General features: G+C 39.9%; 1 protein-coding gene across 1 annotated transcript in view; it reads right to left on the reverse strand.

The window, feature by feature from the left end:
- LOC148863879 (translocon at the outer membrane of chloroplasts 64-like) overlaps nucleotides 1-21,087 on the reverse strand; it is a 91,288-nt gene that overhangs the window by 5,191 nt on the left and 65,010 nt on the right. Inside the window, exons 8-11 of the mRNA XM_088976022.1 lie at nucleotides 20,426-20,557; nucleotides 20,068-20,268; nucleotides 16,515-16,642; nucleotides 16,385-16,436 (exon numbers count right to left, since the gene is read on the reverse strand). Of these exons, the coding sequence (XP_088832148.1) occupies nucleotides 16,385-16,436; nucleotides 16,515-16,642; nucleotides 20,068-20,268; nucleotides 20,426-20,557 (513 nt within the window). The remainder of the gene's footprint in view (nucleotides 1-16,384; nucleotides 16,437-16,514; nucleotides 16,643-20,067; nucleotides 20,269-20,425; nucleotides 20,558-21,087) is intronic.

The raw sequence follows: 21,087 nt of genomic DNA on the forward strand, positions 1-21,087 counted from the left end.
AAACATTTTGCAAACATTTTGAAACCATAATATATATATATACGATCATTCACCTTGTCCGACAAAGGGACTGATCCTATCACTATGATCACCCACTCAGATGAATTCTCGGACTGTCTCAACATACCCAAGTTTTGACCCCCTCTAAGGATCTCACTGATTGGCATATCAAAGACAACCCAATCCGACACCTAGTGTAGTATCATAATTGAGTCTAGGGGTTAGGTGTAGCATTCCAGTTTTGCCCATCTATCTCCAAGGTCCAAGGCAATACTGGAATTCTGGTCTGGTTCAGGGTTTCAAGAAAACTCACTGCATGTACCTCAGGTCTCACCCTAGCAGCTGAGACAAGCCACCCCAACCAACTTGGCGGCACATCAGTGTCAGCCTTGGCAAGATAAATCTCCCCAGATCTATCCAACGGCTGTGAAGATTCTAAACTAACACGAGTCTCATATGTGTCCGGTTTAAGGGTATTACACAGAAACACACCATAATAACATGAATCGAATATGTACTTTATTCATTTACATTAAATGTCATAATGTACATCATTCTGATTGGAGGTAAGGGCATACATTGTCTAACACAATCAGCATCAGTATATCCTTCTATTTAAGTTTTCTACCACTTCTGTATATCAAACCGTGACCAGGAGCTCCCTTTAAATACCTCACAATCCTTAGAACCGCATCTCAATGTGGAACCAGAGGTTTCTACATGAACTGGCTTACCACACTAACTGCAAATGAAATGTCTGGCCGAGTGATGGTTAGGTAGTTCAGCTCCTACTAGTCGCCGGTATCTGCCAAGGTCTTCAAACACTACACCCATATCACTGCTCAGCTTAGTGTTTGTTTCCATAGGAGTTTCAGCTGGTTTAAAACCTAACAAACCTGTTTCTTCAAGCAAATCAAGAGCATATTTCCTCTGACACAAGTTAATACCATGCTTGGACCTTGCTACTTCTATCCCCAAGAAATACTTCAATTTACCAAGGTCCTTTGTCTGAAAATGATCTTGTAGAAAGATTTTCAACCTGCCAATGCCCATTTATCATTCTCAGTAATGGCAATATCATCTACATACACCACTAATAGGATCTTCCCTGCCTGAGAGCCATGACTAAAGACAGAATGGTCAACTTGGCACTGTTTCATACCAAGCTTCTTTACTACCTCACTAAATCTACCAAACCATGCTCGAGGAGACTGTTTAAACCCATACATGGCCTTCAATAGCCGGCACACCTTACCATCCTCCCCTTGAGCAACAAACCCTGGTGGTTGCTCCAATATAGACCTCTTCGAGCAGATCACCATGCAAGAAGGCATTCTTGATATCAAGTTGATAGAGGGGCCAATCATACATCGCATCAAGAGAAATCACAACACGGACTGAACCAATCTTAGCAACCGGGGAGAAAGTCTCTGTGTAATCAATACCATAGGTTTGGGAATACCCTTTGGCAACCAATCTAGCTTTCAGCCACTCTACACTACCATCAGGTAAGTACTTAACCGTATAAACCCACTTATAGCCGACAACTTGCTTACCAGGAGGAAGAGTGGTGAATTCCCATGTATGATTATGAGCCAGAGTTGAGAGTTCTTCCATCGCACGACACCATCCGGGAGAGGCAAGAGCTTCCTGGACATCCTTAGATATAACAACAAAGGATAACAAAGAGATAAACTGGCAATGGGAAGTGGGAAGGTGAGTTAGTGAAACATAATTAGAAATAGGATGAAGGGTACAATTGCGCTTACCTTTCCGCAAGGCAATGGGAAGATCAAGATCAGATACTGGGGTCAAGGCTGGTGTGGTAACAACTACCGGATCTGTCGACGATGATGAAGCTGGAGGAGGTGCCGGTACATGTGGGCGATATGTATACACATGATGGATTGGTGGTCGTTCAACAGGTGGTGGCACCGGAGGCAAAGACTTGGTCACTGCGGAAACAAGAGGAATAGAGTCCACAACTGGAAGAGGAAGGGGAGGAGGTGATGAGGAGGAAGAAACATCACTGGACCCCAAGAAGAATGGAGTAGACTCAAAGAAAGTAACATCAACACATACAAAGGAAGGTTGAGAGCTAGGGTGATAACACTTATACCCTTACTGAGTCCTGGAATAACCAAGGAAGATGCACTTAATAGACCGTGCATCTAACTTGTCCATTCCTGGCCCCAGATTATGAACAAAACAAACACATCCAAAAACTTGAGGAGAGAGAGGAAAATGAGACAAGGTAGGAAACTGTGTGGTGAATGGGGAATGACCATCAAGGATGGACGTGGGCATCCGGTTAACCAAGAAGTAGGAAGTAAGCATTGCATCACTCCAAAAGGATTTGGGACATTCATGTGATGCATGAGGGACCAAGCTGTTTCCAAGAGGTGACGATTCTTCCTCTCAGCCCACCCCGTTTTGTTGTGGGGTGTAGGTACATGAAGTCTGATAAATAATGCCATGTTGGTCTAGGTAGTCCTGAAATGATGAAGAGAGATATTCACGACTATTATCAGAATGAAAAATTTGAATGTGAACACCAAATTGGTTGCGAATCTCAACATAAAACTTTTGGAAAATAGTAAGCAGTTCACTTCTTTCTTTCATTAAATAGAGCCACGTCATCCTTGAATAATCATCAACAAAAATGACAATATTTATATCCATTGTATGACATCACTTTATAAGGACCCCAAACATCTTAATGAACCAAAGAAAAAGGACTCGATACACGATTATCAACTCTAGGACTAAAGGGAACACGATGATGTCTCCCCAACTGACACGGCTCACAATCCAAAACAGAAAGATGACTCAATGAAGGAACCAAAGACTTCAAAACTTTCAATGAAGGATGACAAAATCGACAGTGCCACTGGAGAGAGGGACAATTGGAGAGTTGTTGACGTACTTCCACCACCATAAAAATAATACAATCCACCAGCTTCATGCCCTCCACCAATATTCATCCCCGTCTTGAGATCCTGAAAAACACACGAAGAGGGGTAAAAGGTAATGGAGCAATTAAGAGACTTGGTCAACTTACTAACAGACATAAGATTAAAAGGTAATTTAGGGACATACAAAATTGAGGATAGGGATACAGGGTCTAGGTCAACATTACCAACACCACAAATGGAGGATGTGGAACCATTAGCAAGGGTAACAGATTGTGATGTTGAGCAATGAGAGAGGGAAGAAAACACACCTGGAGTTCCAGTCATGTGATCGAAGGCTCCAGAACCAATAATCCAGGGATGGGGTGTGGATGCCAGACAAGCCGTACCTGAGTATGCGAGAGTGGCCGTGTTCTGCTAAGATGTGGCCTGTACTAACCTCTAATACTCATCACGGGGAATACTCATCTTCTCCTTCCCAACATCTATGGATGTAAGAGTTACCTGATCGGCTAAATGGCTCTCCTGTCCAAAGCTACTGTCACTGGTCACGACATGATTGGCCCAAGTTGAAGGTGGACCATGCAAGTCATAGCAATAATTGATGGTATGTCCATCCATACCATAGTGTGTACACCTCCTTGGACCTGAACTACGTCCTCTGCCACAGGCTCCCCCTGAATCTCGACCTCCAGTACGACCACCACCACGGTTATATGTAAGTCCACTACCACCACTCCGGCCAAATGCCGGTCCACTACTACCACTATGGCCAGACTAGGCTCCCCGAGCTCCACCTCTAACACCACGGCCTCTGGATACTGCTAGGGCTGATCTATCAAAAATATTAGGGTTCTCGGTAGATCCAATGGAAATCCTCCTGAGTCCAGCAAACACCTCTTCTAAGGAAGGGAGAGCTGACCCTCCTAGTATCTGAGTCCGCACTGGTTCATATTCAGATTTCAGCCCCACCAAAAACCGAGTCGCATCAAGTTGTTCTCTTTGTTGTTGCTGAATTTGGACATCAGAAGTGAGGGGGTGATAAACATTCAATTCATTATGAATGTTTCTCATACTAGCATAGTACTCTTCAAGAATCTTATTACCCTGTTGTAGATTAAAGTATTCCTGGTACAACTAATATACTCTGGTTGTGTTGTCTTAACCCGAATACAAATTCTTAGCATGGTCCCACACTTCTTTGGCAGTATCAAGAAACATGAAATTTACACTAATCTTGGGTTCCATACTATTCCACAACCATGTGATGATCTGTACATCTACCTGCTCCCAATCATCATACTCAGGAGAATCGGTGGAAGGTTTTTCATCCCTTATGTGCTTCACCTTCTTCTTTGCCTTAAGAAAGACTTCTACAAATTTGGCCCAAGGTACATAATTGTCTCTATTCAGCTTAATGGAGGTCATTTGAACATTCAGGTAGTTAGTAGGGACCATCACACTAGTCTTGCTATCACTGTTGTCTCTCATTGCTGAATTCGGCAAACTACACACTAGATCACACTACACCCTGATTTCAGCACTTACTACTGCTGCAAATTGTACTCTTTACACCACAAACCCAACTCCACGACTGCCTGAAACTTCCCAACACTGTTTGAGGAACACCCCCCCTTCGAATCACACTAAAGGGTGCACAAAGCCTAGCACACTACAATCTGAAATCCCACCATACAGTCTGAAATAGACTTCTCATTTGATTTACACCCAAAAAAAATGCATAAAACCTCTTACCTGATCACCGAAAATCAGACCACACGACACCCACTGCACCACACGAATCAGCCCTCTTCTCTTCATCGATTAGGGGAGGGCTTCTTGGAAACTGCAGCAACCAACCACAAACACCACAACTGGAGGCATAGAAACCTCCAAGGGACGAGGGCAATCACTCCCTTTCAGCCCTGTCCCTTATCACTAGCTGATGGCAAAGAAAATAAGAGAAAACCCTAGGCTGGGTGCGCAGATAACAGAATTCTGGGCAGATCCAATTTGCTCAGTTAAGCTCTGATACCATGTTGGTGTTCGGTCTTCCCATTAGACTGATAACAGTCAAGGAAGAGAGAGAGAAGAGAGGAGAGAAAGAAAGAAAGAAAGAAAGAGAGAAAGGAGAAGAGCGAGGAGAAACAAGGAGAACAGATTCTGGTTTGAATGAGAGAAAAAGTTCACTCTCCCATTCGGCCAGATGTATTTTATATTACTAAAATAATGTGGAAAAGTCACATATGCCCCTACTTAAGTTAGGGACATTAAATCTAACATAAACTTGCACATCAGCACCTAAACACAAGCACAAAGACAAAATTACCCCTACATACTTGATACTAACACCTACCCCGTTGTCATTCCTATCCCTGTCCCCCTGTCACCCCTACTATGTGCTAACCCCCTTTTGGCTTTGCAGATCCAATCTTTGAAACCTCACCTGTTGCGGATATTGATCCGAATGTGACAAAAAAGGGAGGAGGAGGTGGAGGTTTGGATTTAGAGGAAAAGGAGATTATGGACTTGATCCTAAGAAATTTAGCCACCTTAGTTGATTTGGAAGAGCAAGAGAACAGAGTGGAGGTGCAGGGGATCACTTTAGATTCGGTAGACAGAGGAGAAGTTGATCTAAATAATAAAAAGAAGGCAAAAAAACAGTGATCCACCCAAAAAGGAGCAGAAACCAAAGACCTTTGGAAAAGAGCCCACTAAGCTGAAAGTCTATCTCAGGAAGGATGTGGGAGGAGATAGGTTGATAACCACAAGAGGGAGAAAAAGAGAGGAGATCAGTAGTTGGAGGAAAAGGGTTGGGTTTGTTCAAACTGTGTTACGAAGATTCTTTGCTGGAAAGGAAGGGGTATAGGGAGTGCAAAAAAGAGGAAAATTACCAGGAATGTTTTAAGAAAAGAGAGAGCAGATGTTCTAATGTTACAAGAAACAAAGCTTTCAGAATTGAACAGAAGATGGATAAGGAGCATTTGGAATAGTAGAGGGATGAGCTGTCCTTTACTCCATCCTGGGGTGCTTCTGGTTGTATACGGATGTAGAAGAATGAGGAGGTGGAATGTCAAGAAGAATTGGTTGGACAATTTCCAGTGTCAATAAAAGCTATAAAAGTGAGTGATGAAAGAGTGGGTTTTAACGAATACGTATGGCCCTAACTCATATAAAGACAGGGAACTTTTCTAGGAGGAGCTAGCTGCAATTGGGGGTTTGTGGGAGGGACCTTGGTGTTTGGGTGAAAACTTCAATTTTATAAGATACACAAGTTAAACAAATGACCCAAACCAAATTATAACCACCGAGTATATGCATGTGTGTTTATGGTTTCCTTAGAGCTAAAAGAACCCTCTTGCTGCAAGCTTCCTTTACCTGGTCCAATTTTCAAGAAAATCAAGTGTGCTCCAAATGGGATAGATTCCATTTCTCCATTGATTGGGAGGAGTTGTGGGAAAACCTAGTTTTGAAAGCACTCCCTAGGATAACCTTTAACCAATGTCCTTTGTGTCTAAACTAAGAGAACCTGGGGGCTCTACACCTTTTAGATTTGAAAATATATGGTTGGAAGTTCCAAAGTTTATTGAAAAAATAAAAGAATGGTGGGTGGAAGGTGGAAGCAAAGTAAGGAATAGAGGGGGTGGGATTCACTAAAAAATTAAAGAACTAAAAGAAAGAATCGAGGAATGGAATAAAAAAGAATTTAGAAGACAAGAAGAAACAAAGGAGAGAATTATTAAAAGGATTGAGGAGTTAGACCAAAAGGAGGCCTGAAGAGAGTGCAGTGTAGAAGGAAAGATTAGAAAGATGGAGTCTAAAAGTGGAACTAGAGAAGATTTTTAGGAAGGAAGAAATATCTTGGAGACAAAAATCAAGATGTAAATGGATTTTGGAGGGAGATGGTAATACAAAATTCTCACACTAAGTGGCAAATGGGAGAAGAAAAAACATGATCTCTAGCATTGAGATTGAAGGTTACTTTGGAGGAGGAAATTGTCAAGAGTTTTGTGCGTCATTTTAAGTCAATATTTTCCTCCATAGGAGAAAGGAACCTAAATGTGGGGGAGTTGGATTGGATTAGAGTGTCAGGAACCCAACTAGCCCTCTTAGAAAGAAGTTTCAATGTGGAAGAGTTCAAGAAGCAATTTTCTCAATGGAAAGATCTAAAGCTCCAGCACCATATAGTTTCTAAATGGCTTTCTAGCAGACTGTTGGGAAATCATAAAAGATGATTCAATGGATGTTTTTGTTGAGTTCCATCATAAAAGGGAAATTTCACTAGGAGCAAATGCAACCTTCCTAGCCCTAGTGCCTAAGAAAGAGGCCAAAACTCCAAAGGACTGTAGACCTAAAAGCCTTGTGGGGATCCTATACAAAATCGTTGTTGAAGTCTTGGCAAGAAAGATTAAGACTACTCTAGCTTTGGTAACCTCCCAAAATCAAGGAGCCTTTGTAGAGGGGAGACAAATAGTGGACCAATTTTTTGTGGCAAATGAGTGTGCGGCAAAAAGGAAAAGCAGGGAGGGAAAAACCTTATCTACAAGTTGGACTTGAAGAAATCCTATGATATGGTGGATTAATCCTTCCTTTTGGTTCTACTAGAAAAAATTGGCCTAGGAGAGAGATGGAGAAAGTAGATCAAAGGTTGTAGTAGTTCGGCACATTTCTTGGTACTGATAAATGGAGTGGCTAAGGATTTTTTTTCCCAACTAAAAGAGGTCTAAGGCAAGGATTGGAGAATTGGTAGAAATGAAGCTGTTGTGACTCACTTGCAATTTGCAAACAACATAAACATTTTTTGTTAGGACTATGATGAACTCAATATGAAAAATTTAAAAAGCTTTAAGGGTCATTTGTCAAGTCTTTTTGGGAAGATCTTCTGGTAACTCTGACAGTCAAAAGACGCATTGAGCCTTTACATTAAGATTTGAGCAGCTTGAAGCCTGTTTGGTTAAGGCATGTCTTTCCGCACAAAGACGAATAGAAAAAAATGCGAAAGCTCCATTTGGAGCTTCCCGAAAATCACCCATTTTGGGCTTTTCGCATCTTTTTGGCGCGTTGGCTTTTGACAGCCAGATCTACTGCAAAACAAACGGGAAGAGACCAAATCGCGGTCTGTCGGGCTTGTAAATAGCCAACAGACTGCATAGAAAGACACACCAAATAGGGCCTTAATCAATAGTTTCTAAAGGATCTCAAAGTTAAAAGTCAATTGGAAAAAGAGTTTTGTGGCAGGAGTTAACATGGGAGAGGAAGACATTCAGTTGATGGTCGGAACACTAAGCTGTGAGGTGAAAATTTGGCCCCTACAATACCTTGGTATGCCATTGGGAGGAAACCTGGGAGCAGATAGCTTATGAAAACCAATTGTAGAAAGAATTGCTAAAAAGATAGCTATGTGGAAGAGATGCTAATCTCTATGGGAAAAAGAATCACTTTGATCAAATCTACCCTAGCCAATTTGCCCACTATTTGTCCACCTTTAGAATCTCGGCAAAAATAGCAAGACAGCTAGAAAAAAAATTGGCAGTAAATAAATAAGGAAATTTATTAAGAAAAGAGTGCAAAATGGTGATAAGAAATCACCAGCCATTAGAAAAAAAAAAAAAATCTCTTACAACATCTCTCTCAACCTCCAAGGACAACAAAAAAACAAAAACATACAATAACAGAAATCTCAACTAAAATCAAACTCTTCCCACAAAGCCCATTTGCCCCCTCCACAATCTAATCATCCCAATAGGTAAAACATCCTTATTGTAATCATTCATGGAGAGTGGGAGACGAGAGAGAGAGAGAAAGAGAAGAAGAGGGAGATACGATTGAGAAGGAAAAAAAGAACTACTGGCTGCTGCCAGTTCTCTATTTATATTAACTTAATAAAAAGAATAGAAATTACAAGTATGCCCCGGGTGGCACACCCTAGAGCCAAGTTGTTCCTTGGAGTTGACATAAGGGTTGCTAGCGATGTTTGTCCACCTCAATGTGCTTGGTCCTCTCATGTAGGACAGGGTTGCTAGCGACGTTTATTGCAGCCTTGTTGTCACAGTAAAGAGACATAGGACTATGAATAACAACTCCAAGCTCCCCTAGAAGATTCTTTAGCCAAAGGACTTCAGCCACCCCATGTGCCATAGCTCTATATTCAACTTCAGCGCTTGACCTCGCTACCACACTTTGTTTCTTACTCTTCTAGGTCACGAGATTTCCTCCCACAAATGTGCAATACCCACTTGTGGACAATCACCTTTAGGTGATTGTGTTTACCGAATAGTAGACCTGTTCTGGGATATTTCTTCAAGTATCTAAGAACACTCTTCGCTGCCTCCATGTGTGGTTTCTTAGGAGAGTGCATGAACTGGCTTAGGACCCCAACGGAATAGGCAATGTCTGGACGGGTCATGGACAAATAAATCAGCTTTTCCACTAACCTTTGGAACTGTTTCACATCTTTCAAAGGTTCACCAACATGGTCACCTAACTTGTGGTCAACATCCATGGGAGTATCTGCCGGCCTTGCACCTAATTTGTCTGTATCCTGTAATAGATCAAGTGTGTATTTCCTTTGAGAGATAAAGATACCCTTTTCTGAGCAGGCAACTTCAATCCCAAGGAAATACTTCAGGGGACCTAGATCTTTCACTTCAAATTTAGATGCAAGGAATTGTTTCAATTTTTGTATCTCTGAGCTCCAACTTCCTGTAATGATGATATCATCCACATACACTATCAATACAACAACCTATTCCTGGCATCTCTTCACAAAGAGTGTATGATCAGACTGACACTGTTTGAAGCCCATCTGTTGAACCGCCATGTGAAACTTACTGAACCAGGTTCTGGGAGTGTTTTAAGCCATAAAGAGACTTTTGCAGCTTGCACACCTTATTTTCACTTCCCTTGGCACAGAATCCAAGGGGTTGAACCATGTATACTTCCTCCTCTAAGTCACCATTCAGAAAAGCATTCTTTATGTCCAATTGATGCAATTCCCAATCAAAATTAGCAGCTAAGAGCAGGAGAACCCTAATTGAGTTCATCTTAGCTACTGGAGCAAAAGTCTCATCACAGTCAACCCTGTATACTTGTGTGTACCCTTTAGCTACTAATCTTGCTTTATACCTTTCAACTGTTCCGTCTGCCTTGAGCTTAACCGTGAACACCCATTTACACCCCACGGGGTCTTTCCCCTTTGGAAGATCCACTAATTCCCAAGTTTGATTTTTGTGAAGAGCATTAATCTCCTCCTTCATGGCATCTGTCAATTTAGGGTATTTTAAGGCTTCTACAACATTTCTGGGAATAGGGATGCAATCAACTACAGATAGGAAGGCTCGGCATGAGGGGGAAATGTGACCATAGGAGACAAAATGGGTAATGGGGTGTTTGGTAGTGCATGACCTGACTCCCTTTCATTGACAATAGGAATGTCAAGGTCATCTACAATAGGAGTAGGGTTAGGGAGTGGACTTACCTCCTAGGAGTCTAACGGTGTCAGTTGCTCAGTGTTTGGCTGCTCCACATCTCTATCACATCGCTAATCTCTATGGCCTGTACGTTGGAAGACATGAAAGGGAGCAAGGTCCGGAATAGAAGGAAGAGATACCTGAACCTGATTCTCCTCTTCCACGCTACTACTCTCCCCCTGAGGAGAAGCATGGAAGAATGGCTCAGACTCAAAGAATGACACATCCATAGACACAAAAAACTTACGACTAATGGGATCAAAGCACCGATACCCTTTTTGAGAGGAGGGATACCCCTTTACACAAGGAATGGACCGAGGGTCTAACTTACCTCAAAATGGAGACAAATCATGGACAAAGGCACGACAACCAAAGACTCATGGGAATAGAAAATAAAGGAGACTGAGGGTACAATAACTGATGAGGGGCCATGTAGTTCAGCACTTTGGAGGGCATGCGATTGATGACATAAGCAGCCGCAACTTGTTGCTCCCCCTCGGCTATAACCATCACACTTCACCTGCTTTCTTCCGATTGAACAAGGGAGTATACCTTGTGAACCGTAGGCAACTCTTTGCTTCCTAGGATCTAAACCCTCAACGATTCATATGCAGGGTTCAGTCCCAACAAGAAGGCAAACACGTGTTGTTGAGAGACCAGCTTCCTGTAGGCCTTAGCATCATCATCATGTTTCCACTCTATAGCCTGATAATGATCCAATTCTTTCCATATGGAGGTAAGGGCTGAATAATATGAAGACAAACTACGGTTTCCCTGTTTACAGGTTGAAGATTCAGCTTGTAACTAGTAAACCTTGGTATAATGCCTTTGCTCAGAATATGTAGTTTTGGCCTGTTCCCATATCTCACTAGCGGTGTCTTCCCACATAAAGTTCTTCTTCGCATCAGGTTCCATGGCTGCGAGAAGCCAAGACATCACCATACTGTTTTCTTGGTCCCACCTATCATGTTCAGCTGTCTCACCCTTGGGTTCTTTCACCCTTCCATTAATGTAACCAGCTTTACCCCTTGCCGTTACATAGAGTTTTACGCTTTTAGCCCACTCCAGGTAGTTCAGACCATTTAAAGGGGTAATTGGCATGGGAAAAATCATGTTTTCACTTTCCATACCAGCTGTGTTGCGGGTTGGTGTAACCCTCGATGAGGTTGATTCATAACTCGCCAAAGGATATTGCTGAAAACCAGTCCAAACACCACACAACTACACAGCAGCCACAAACAGAAAACCAACCCTCAAGGAATTTACTTCTAGGATGTGAGGAAGAGAACAAGACACTGTTGAAATCAACTCTGAGATAGTTCAGTCATTAAACCAGCCCGGTAATCAGTTCAACACAACCAAGGCAAACATTGCTATCAGTCCGACTGCAGTTCATACAGTCTAACAATCCAACATCCAAGCAAATATATATACACAAGGAATAAGCCCTTCATACCATTGGCCAAAGAAGACACAAACAAGAACACACCTGTCCATCACTTGTATGAAGGTACCAACATGAAATCAACTTCACAACATCGAATAGAGAAGGAAGAGAGTCTCTATCAACATCGCCCTTCTCCGACTAGGGTTTCCTTGGTATTACGACCAAGGAAAAAAACCACAAGAAGTGCCACCAAAAATCTGCTACAGTTTCCGCCAAAAAACCTACTAGAGATTCTCTGTCTTCCACATCCAAGAATTTAAAGAAGGAAACTGTAGAGAAGATGGGCCGAATGGCCCATAGACTGTCATTTCATGTTATGTTATGTTTCTCTCTATTGTGGGCCTTATTCTGGGCCCATACTTTGTAATGTTCTGTTTTTGTATTTTCTTGCCCACTCAAGGGCCTCTCTGTAATTTGTCAAAGATTAACTTATTAATAAGATGTTTAGAGTGTTAGAGAGGGGTTATGTTCGAACCTCTTACTCTCTAACACTCATTGCCGCCAGCTCTCTCTTCTCTTCATTTCTTGTTTGTTTTGTTCTGGTTTGCATCTAATCTCAAACAGTTCCATACATCAAGTGGGCTGTTTTCAACTGAAACCTTGCTCAAAATAGGAGGGGTCGTAGGTCTTTTACAGCCCAAAAAATCTGCTCTGATACCATGTAATCATTCATGGAGAGTGAGAGACGAGAGAGAGAGAGAGAGAGAGAAAGAGAAGAAGAGGGAGATACAATTGAGAAGGAAAAAAAAGATACTACTGGCTGCCGCCAGTTCTCTATTTATATTAACTTAATAAAAAGAATAAAAATTACAAGTATGCCCCTGGCGACACACCCTAGAGCCAAACTAATAAGTAAAAAAAAAAGACAAGTACTTAACTGACAGTATCTTAAGAAATCAGCCTACTAACAGCAACTATAAAGTAACAATTAAATAAGCCTTACAACACTTACAATTTGAGCACCCAACCTAAACAAATACCAACCTAAAAAGGCCCAACAAAACATGACCATCAACTTGAAAAGAGAACTCTTTAAGTCTCTTACTCGTTTTCTTTGAATCCATCACCATCTTAATGGGCCCAACCGCAAATAGTCCCATTCTCAATCTAGCAAAAAGTCTGACACTTGCACTGTAAGATGGTTGTTCCAACTCTTGAATCTTCTTACAACATTAGAAATCTTTTCAAGAGCATTAAAAATAATAGGAGTATAAAAAATAATGAGGGATTTCTTGTGGGAGACAGGAGATGAAAAAGAAAGATCACTTGGTAAAATGGGATTGGGAATAGGTGTGTAAATCTAAGAAACAAAATGGAGTAGGGAATTTGATTAAGAGGAACGCAACTCTTCTAGGGAAATGGCTTTGGATATTTCCTCTAGAAGGAGATAGGTTGTGGCATAGGGTCATTGGAAGCATTCATGGTGCAGAGGACAATGGTTGGGATGCAAAACTAGTGCCTCACACTGCTTCAAACCCCCCATGGAAAGAAATATTTGAGGTATTGCCAACCTTTCTTAATTTCAACAGTTTTATTGTAGGGTCTGGGAACAAAGTTTTATTTTGGAAAGACCTCTAGCTTAGGGATTTGCCCGTTAAAATTGCAATTTCCTGTACTTTACTCATTGTCAAACCACAAGGCTGAACCCATTTCTAGATTTGATTTACCCTCAAAACATGGGTTAAATTAGAACTTTGGGTTTAGAAGGGGTTTGAGGGATAATGACTGTGATTCCCTTGTTCTACTTTCAAGCTTGGAAAAGGTTTTTTTTTTTTTGGACCAAAACTCTTCTGATGGTAGAGTCTGATCTCCCTCCCCTAATGGCCTCTTACCTAGTGCCTCCCTTTTTAACCTTCTTATCCATTCAAAACCTTTGGGGGTGAATTTCCCAATGACTGAAATTTGGTGCAAACCAATCCCTCCTAATGTACAAGCTCTATGTTGGGAAGTGTTCCTTAGAAAGGTTAACACCCGTGACATGCTATATAAAAGAAGGCCAAATGTCTCTCCCCTCATGTATGCATCCTTTGTAAGGATAGTGGCGAGACCCTTCCTCATTTACTAATCTCCCGCTCTTTTGTGTCTTGCATTTTTGAATACTTTTGTTCTCTTTGGTTGCAGTTGCAGATGGGCTCCCCCACAAGATGTGGTCAGTTTGTTCAACTCCAACTTCTTGAGGCAACAAAAAAAAAGAGGAAGATGATTGTGGAGGGCAACAAGAGCAGCATAGGCGTGGACTCTTTGGAAATAAAGAAACCAAAGGATCTTCAATGAGAAAAGTAAGTCTAAGGAGGAAGTGATTGAAGCCATAAAAGTCAAATCTGCACATTGGGTAAAAACAGAGGAACTCTTCAGAGATGTCTCTACAAATGACATAATAAGGAAATGGGCTCAAGTGGCATAAATAGAAACACATAAGAAAGTGTTAATACTGGAATGGAAACCTCCAGAGTTAAATAAGCTGAAGCTGAACTTAGATGGCAGCTCCTTTGGCAATCCGGAGAGGGCAGGCATAGGGGAAGTCTTTAGAAACCACCAAGGAGTAGTAGTGGCTTTGTTCTCAGGACCAATTGGCTATGGAGAGTCAATTCAAGTTGAAATATTGGCTCTTTTACAAGGATTGAAACTAGCAGTACAAATTGGAATTAGTGAGTTGGAAGTTGAAGGAGACTCACTTTTGGTCATTTGTTGGGCTAAACAAATCAACTCAGCACCCTGAAAAATATAGATTTGCCTTCAGGGAAACTTATCTCCTTGCAAAAAGGTTTAGTTCTAAATTTGGCTGGTTAAAAATGACAGCAAATGTTCTAGATAGACCTACTTTATTTTGGGAAAAGTTGTAACCTGATGTAATCTGGGCTACTGAACTGCTAAAACACTAGTACTTTGTTTCAGTTACTTAAAAATGAAATTAATTTGCTGATCACACACACACACGCATATATATACTAAAAAGATCCTGGACTGTTGTTTTTGAACCACCCTACTATTACTCATGAGCACTCCACCTCCAGATCTTTGTAATTGAGAAATACCTCCCTAATCTCAGTCCTTGAAGCACTGCTATCGGTTGGGCCCTAGAAAAATATCCTTGGCTAATAGGTCCAACGTATATAACCAGAACAACACCATCACAATTCCTGAAAATTCCACTAATGCATGGGTTTCCTGGATTATCCATGCTCTACTCATCAAAGCTTAATTTTATGAAGTTAAAATCTGGAGGGGACCAATTACTTGGTGCAATGCTCCTGACAGTTGATGAAGAAACACATTACCATCCTCTTATACTGTTATTCCTAGAAAAGAGGTAAAATAGGAAAAGATTTGATCCAATAAGTCCTCTTAATTGAGATTTTCTTTTTTTTATCAATAAATGTAGAACTTTATTACTTTAAATGAAAGAATGTATGATGTACAACATGCAAAGCATCCCTTTTATATAGGCAGACCATTCATCCCTATCCCATTTTCACTATTATACCCTCACTCAAGTTACAATTGTGTCCAAAACAATTACCCCGTGTATGGCTAAAGTGTCAGCCAAACCATTTCCCAATCATCGGATCCATTGAAGCTTGTGTAGAGATAGTTGATAGACTATTAGTGTGTGTGTGGTCCCAGCCCCACACTTTACTTTACTGCTTATTTCCTTTATGTTACAGTTATGGTACTTGGGCCAGTTGGGCCATATTTATTTTCTTTTGTTTTAAGTACGGGTATTAGAGTAATTCTTCTTGTAAAGTCATGAATATAAATAAGATTTAGTGGGGCGGCCAGAATTATTCTATCCACACCCTTTCTCTTCTTTCTTCTCTTCTCTCTTCTTCTTCTCTTCAAATATAGGTTGACTTCTCTTCTTCTCTAAATTCCATCAGAAAACAGTCTTTTCTGGTTCTTTTATTCAAGTGCTTGGAACCAGCTGACCAGCCAACTGCCTAATTTCTTTCATGGCATGTTTGTATTTCTAGATTCCTTCATTGTTGTTTTTCAGCCACCCCATCACTATCTTGGAATCGTCTTCCACCATTATATTCACTAGGTTGAGTGCCTTTGACATCTTCAGCCCATTTACAATTGATTTCAATTCAGTTCTTAACAAGTCACAATGACTTACAGGTCCTGAGTATAGAGCTTTTTTTTTTAAAGGTACAAGTAATTTTATTCAAGAAGGAAAATTAATTCCTGAATACCCAGCCAATACCTTAATAGGGAAATTTTCACTCACTATTTTATGGTGCCAAATTAATTCCTGAATACCCCACCAATATCTTAATTAAGATACTTTCAATCACTAATTTAATGTGGATATCTTCCTCGAATGTTCTTGCATTTCTTTCCATCCAAACTGACCAAAGAATTGCTTCCCTTGTGCATCTTCACATAAACTTTCCTCTTTTCTTTAATAAAGTATGACATTTACATATTCTAAAATGTTCAAGCTATACAATATACTCTAATTCTACAGGTATTCAATGTTGTATTGGGTATGTATGGTGTCCAATACATGTATGCTAAGAATGTGATGGTACAGGTATCACAGTTTTTTATCTTACCTTTTTATCAAGAATTATGGCTTTGCTGCAATCTGCCTCAGCTTGGTGATAGCTGTAAGAATAAAATGGAATCGTTACACACAGACAATAAACTGAGAGATGAAGCAAAAACAACTCAAGCTAGTAATACCTCCCCAACTCCAGATATGCTGCAGCCCTATTACTGTAGTATGTTGCATTTTTACTGCTAAGCTTGATTGCTTCTGTATAGAAACCAATAGCCTTCTGCCACTGCTTATCTTTGAAAGCAGCATTGCCCTAAGTACAGAAAGTATCAAATGTTAAATAAGCTAATAGATTCCAAACAAGAAAATAGACTAATTTTCTTTTATTGTCAAAAAAAAAATAGACGAAGTACAAAAGAAAAGCATGAGAAGTCAATATACAATTAAGTCAAGTATCTCAAATGCAATTGCATGCATAGTTATGTTTCTGGCAAGGAGAAACTTGGCTGTGTATAATCAAATAAGAAGTCCAAGTAAATTATGATGACCACAAAACCAGAACCAGAAACGCAGAAGGCCATACTACCAATTTATAAAAATGTATGGTGCATTAAATTCCAAATACCAGGAAAATATCATGTCAAAATATGAAAAGTGAACAAAAATTAAAACTATAAAGTTCATAATATATATATATATATATATATATATATATATATATATATATATAATATCCACATGACACTATCTTTAAGCAGAATTTCACCTCCTCTAGCTCAAGTTCAGTGCATACAGGGTTACAGGTGTCCTGCTCCAGGATTCAACAGCCTTAATGAAATATATAGGAGTTGAAATTTGCCAAACCCCTCAACGATAGGGATCAAATTTTACAGAGAAATTCTCAGGTGGTAGTGGGGATGGATCAAGAACAAAAAGGGAAGGTTCTTAGTAGGAAGTATAGAAGGGCACTATTGTAAGACAAGCAAGGATAGAAAAGTAAGAGAAAAGAAAGAAGAAATTTATCAGCTGAGGCATGCCGGGGACACCGTCTTTAAGCAAAATTTTGCCTCCTCTAGATCAAGTATAGTGCATACAGGGTTATAGGTGTTTTTCTCCAAGATTCAACAACCTTGATGGCTCTCAATAACCATCCACACATAAACATGTTGGGGTGGCTTTGGGTCAGGGTCATATTAAGCCTGACCCATTAGCATCCTAAATATGGGTTTGGCTTGACCCAAACCCAACAAACCAAAAGGGAATACTGGACCTAACCCACCCCATTCCATGAATAATATCCATATAGTCAATTAAAGCTAACGGATCAGGTTCAGCATGGGTCAGATTCAACCCAACCCAACCCAAAACCCGATTAAGATTGACCTGGCCCTAACCAAATAGGGTCAGACCAAGGCAGGTTTTATCACTTAACCCGACCTATTAATATCCCTAGAAGAATTACAAAAGACCGTTTTCTGTGTCTTAAGTCTCAAACATCCTTGGGTATTATAAAGACTCAATGACACCCGTGAGAATAGACACCAAACAAAGAAAAGCACCACTGAAATATTTCGAAGTTTAAAATTAAAAGACATGTTCTAAAAGAGACTTAAAATGTGCTGACAAAAATAGGCGCTTAAAATGAAAGGACATTTAGAATATGAAAAGACAGTTTGAAATTTAAGACAAAAACCATTTAAAAAGTAAATTTTTGGTGCACGTGTACATGCACCCACACCCCACACCAACCTGGCCTGACTCAGCTCGGCTCGACTTAATGCATGTGATAAAGATCTCCCCAACACACAAGCATGGGAGCAATCATATACATATACTTCCCAAATGGGTCCCTACCCTAGGGAAACCAATTCCTACTAATAAACTCAAGAATCATCTTGATTCTAGCCCCATGAGGGCTCAAGGAATTGGTATAAGAAAAGGGGTGATCAAGGGCCAGACCCGCCCGGGCTTTGAAGTTTTGTTATTGAATCCTCTTCTGAGAAAATATGTTTGAATAATATGATTCCATTTACGATACATGATATGAGAGATTAGAATGCTAACAGTCTAGCAGATAGTTTAGAAAAGCAGGGAGCAGAAAGAGAGCAAATGTTTTGGGGTGCTATACTCTGAGGGGAATTGTAATTATTGGGATTCACAGATGGTGATTATCTGAGGTAGCTGCCTATATTGATAGCTAATTATTGTAATCCTGCTTATATTTTCACTAATTAATAAAATATTGATAATTACTGACATAAAAATAATATGATTCCATTTAGTTTGGACGATTAAACTCATTTTGACTGGGGCCTAGTTGTGTACTTTGTTCTCCCTTTTTCAATGTTCTTTTATATTAAAACCCTTGGCAGAGTGAGACTTATTTGGGCTATGTGAACCTACTGAATTAACTTTTAGAGTTTAATTTCCATCATTTGTAGGTTAAAGAGCCATTATATGTGGGTTAATTGACTTTGAAGTCAAACATGATTACATCTTTACATCATCTTATACTTACGGTGTCAGTTGAGCTGTAAATTTTGTTGCAATAATTACGTAGATGTGAAATGAAAATGAGGTGAAACCAATAATCTTTATATTTATGTTTTAAATTTAAAAAAAAAATCTAAAAGCAGAAATAACCCTATAATTTACAATAAGATTCATGACTCAATTTGATTTAATCTCAACGATCATTATAATTTCATAACTTCACTATTAGAAACAAGGGTTTGACTATGATATTGGAGAAACTTATAACCAATCAACTGGTATTGAGTAGTATAGATTGCTCATCTCCTGATGCAGGTTACATTAAACTTATTTTTTGACAGGAGTAGTCAGGGCAAACCAGGTCTTTCAGGAGTAGGGAGAATTTTCAGAGATAAATTTGGTAAATGTGATGGCTCTGTTTTTGGGACTGGTTGTTGGAGATTCCATTAGAGCTGAACTTGCTGTCTTTCAAGAGGTTCAGATTGTGAGAGTGCTAAATTTGGTGAAGTTGATTATTGAAGCCTGAAGGCGATTCCCAAGGTGGTTGGAATATCCAGAGACCAGCATTTGGGCCTTTAGGGAGGAGATGAAAAGGTTCAAACGGAACCAGCACCATGATACTGAGGTTCACCTAGGTGCTAATATTAGAAGATTAATGGAAGAGAATAAAAGAAAATAAAACACAAACCAGGTAACTGCATTCTCAACAATGTTGAAGAATGTACCATAGAGTTCAAAGCATGAAATAATAATTAAAACCACATAAAAAAATAATCCAGGTAATGAATCAATAAATGCAATTATCTCAGCAAGCAACTATAAATGCCTATCAGATATCATGTCCACTACAAGAAATGTTACAGTAGTAGCAATTCTAAATAAAGTAAAGAACAATAACACATGGTACCCTCACAAAGACTTGTGCGCTCATACTCAAATTAGTCATAGTATTCAAGAGAGTAAGCAGTGTTACATGGATAAGGGCATGGGAATCAGAATCTAACATGTATCTGAAAACCTGACTGGGCAAAACAAATAAACAAGGACACGGAGAAACATCTATGGAAAGTATAAACTATTATCTTGTTGAATTTTAATATTATAAACCTATAGAAAAAGAAAAATGTCATACAGAAGTGTGACATTTAGGAGAGTCCATACAACACTGATAGTAGGTCACTACAGCATGTTATAACAATTTCCTACACGAATCTAGACAACTTCATAAAGAAAGATAAAAGAAACCTTTTCTTTAGCAATCTCAGCAGATTCTTCCTGGCTGATGGTGTTAGCTGACACTTTGGAATTTGCAGCTATATCAACCTGCTCCTGCAGACAGGCAAACATAATTTGCACAATATCCAGTAAAAAGCGATCACCACCATGCCTTGCCACGAAGGACACTGAGACAGGATACTTATCATAAAATCCCAATGGTAAAGACACCTGCAGATAGATGAAAAAACATTAGAAACCTACACTGAGGGAGTGCAACTTCAGGACTACAGAAGGAAAACCATAACCAATTAGCACACTGATGAACATGCCTGGAGAAATCATCTGCTCTTTGCCTCTTCCAAAGAGCATGGATGAGAAATCTTACCTGACAACAGCCTGATATGCTAGCAATACTCAACAAACTAAAAACACGACTTTGGTACTCTTCTGATAAAAGCTCCTTGCCAAGTTTTGGTGGAGGATCAGCAACTGTAGGAAGCACAAGGATGCCCTCATCCTGTATATCATAATGCAATAAATAATATCACTCACTAAATTTAAGCAAGAAGTTGCAGTAGCAACAGCAAAGATAGAATATACCAATTTGGTATGCATAGTGGCTTCAACAAAATCATAAAAAGATTATGTTTTGAATTTTGAAACAAAAACTCAGCAACCAACATGGTGCACAAGTATGACAATTGACAAAAGACAAACAAATGAGCAGACAAATTTCAGGAATAAAGTATCATTGAGATGTAATGACTACATAAAACACTGTTTTAAAAGTGCAAGGTGTAAAAAAAGCACAAGGAGCTCGGATGTTTCATTAGATGGTTGAATTGCTTAGCCACCACTTGAAGTCAAAGTGGCTTTGTTTTCAATCAGATGTTTCAGCTCGAATGGCGATGATTACAGTCTGTTTCGCTGGTGAAGGGTCTCTTTCCTGAAGTTATTGATAGAGCACAGATTCTCTTATAATAGAGCAGGTGAGGGGAAGCGAAGATGGGAAGCTTCTGCCTGGTACCGTAGATTGGAGAACGAAGG

This window comes from Nelumbo lutea, chromosome 3 (assembly GCF_056320005.1).
Source record: "Nelumbo lutea isolate HS-2025 chromosome 3, American lotus-T2T, whole genome shotgun sequence".
Taxonomy (NCBI): Eukaryota; Viridiplantae; Streptophyta; class Magnoliopsida; order Proteales; family Nelumbonaceae; genus Nelumbo; species Nelumbo lutea.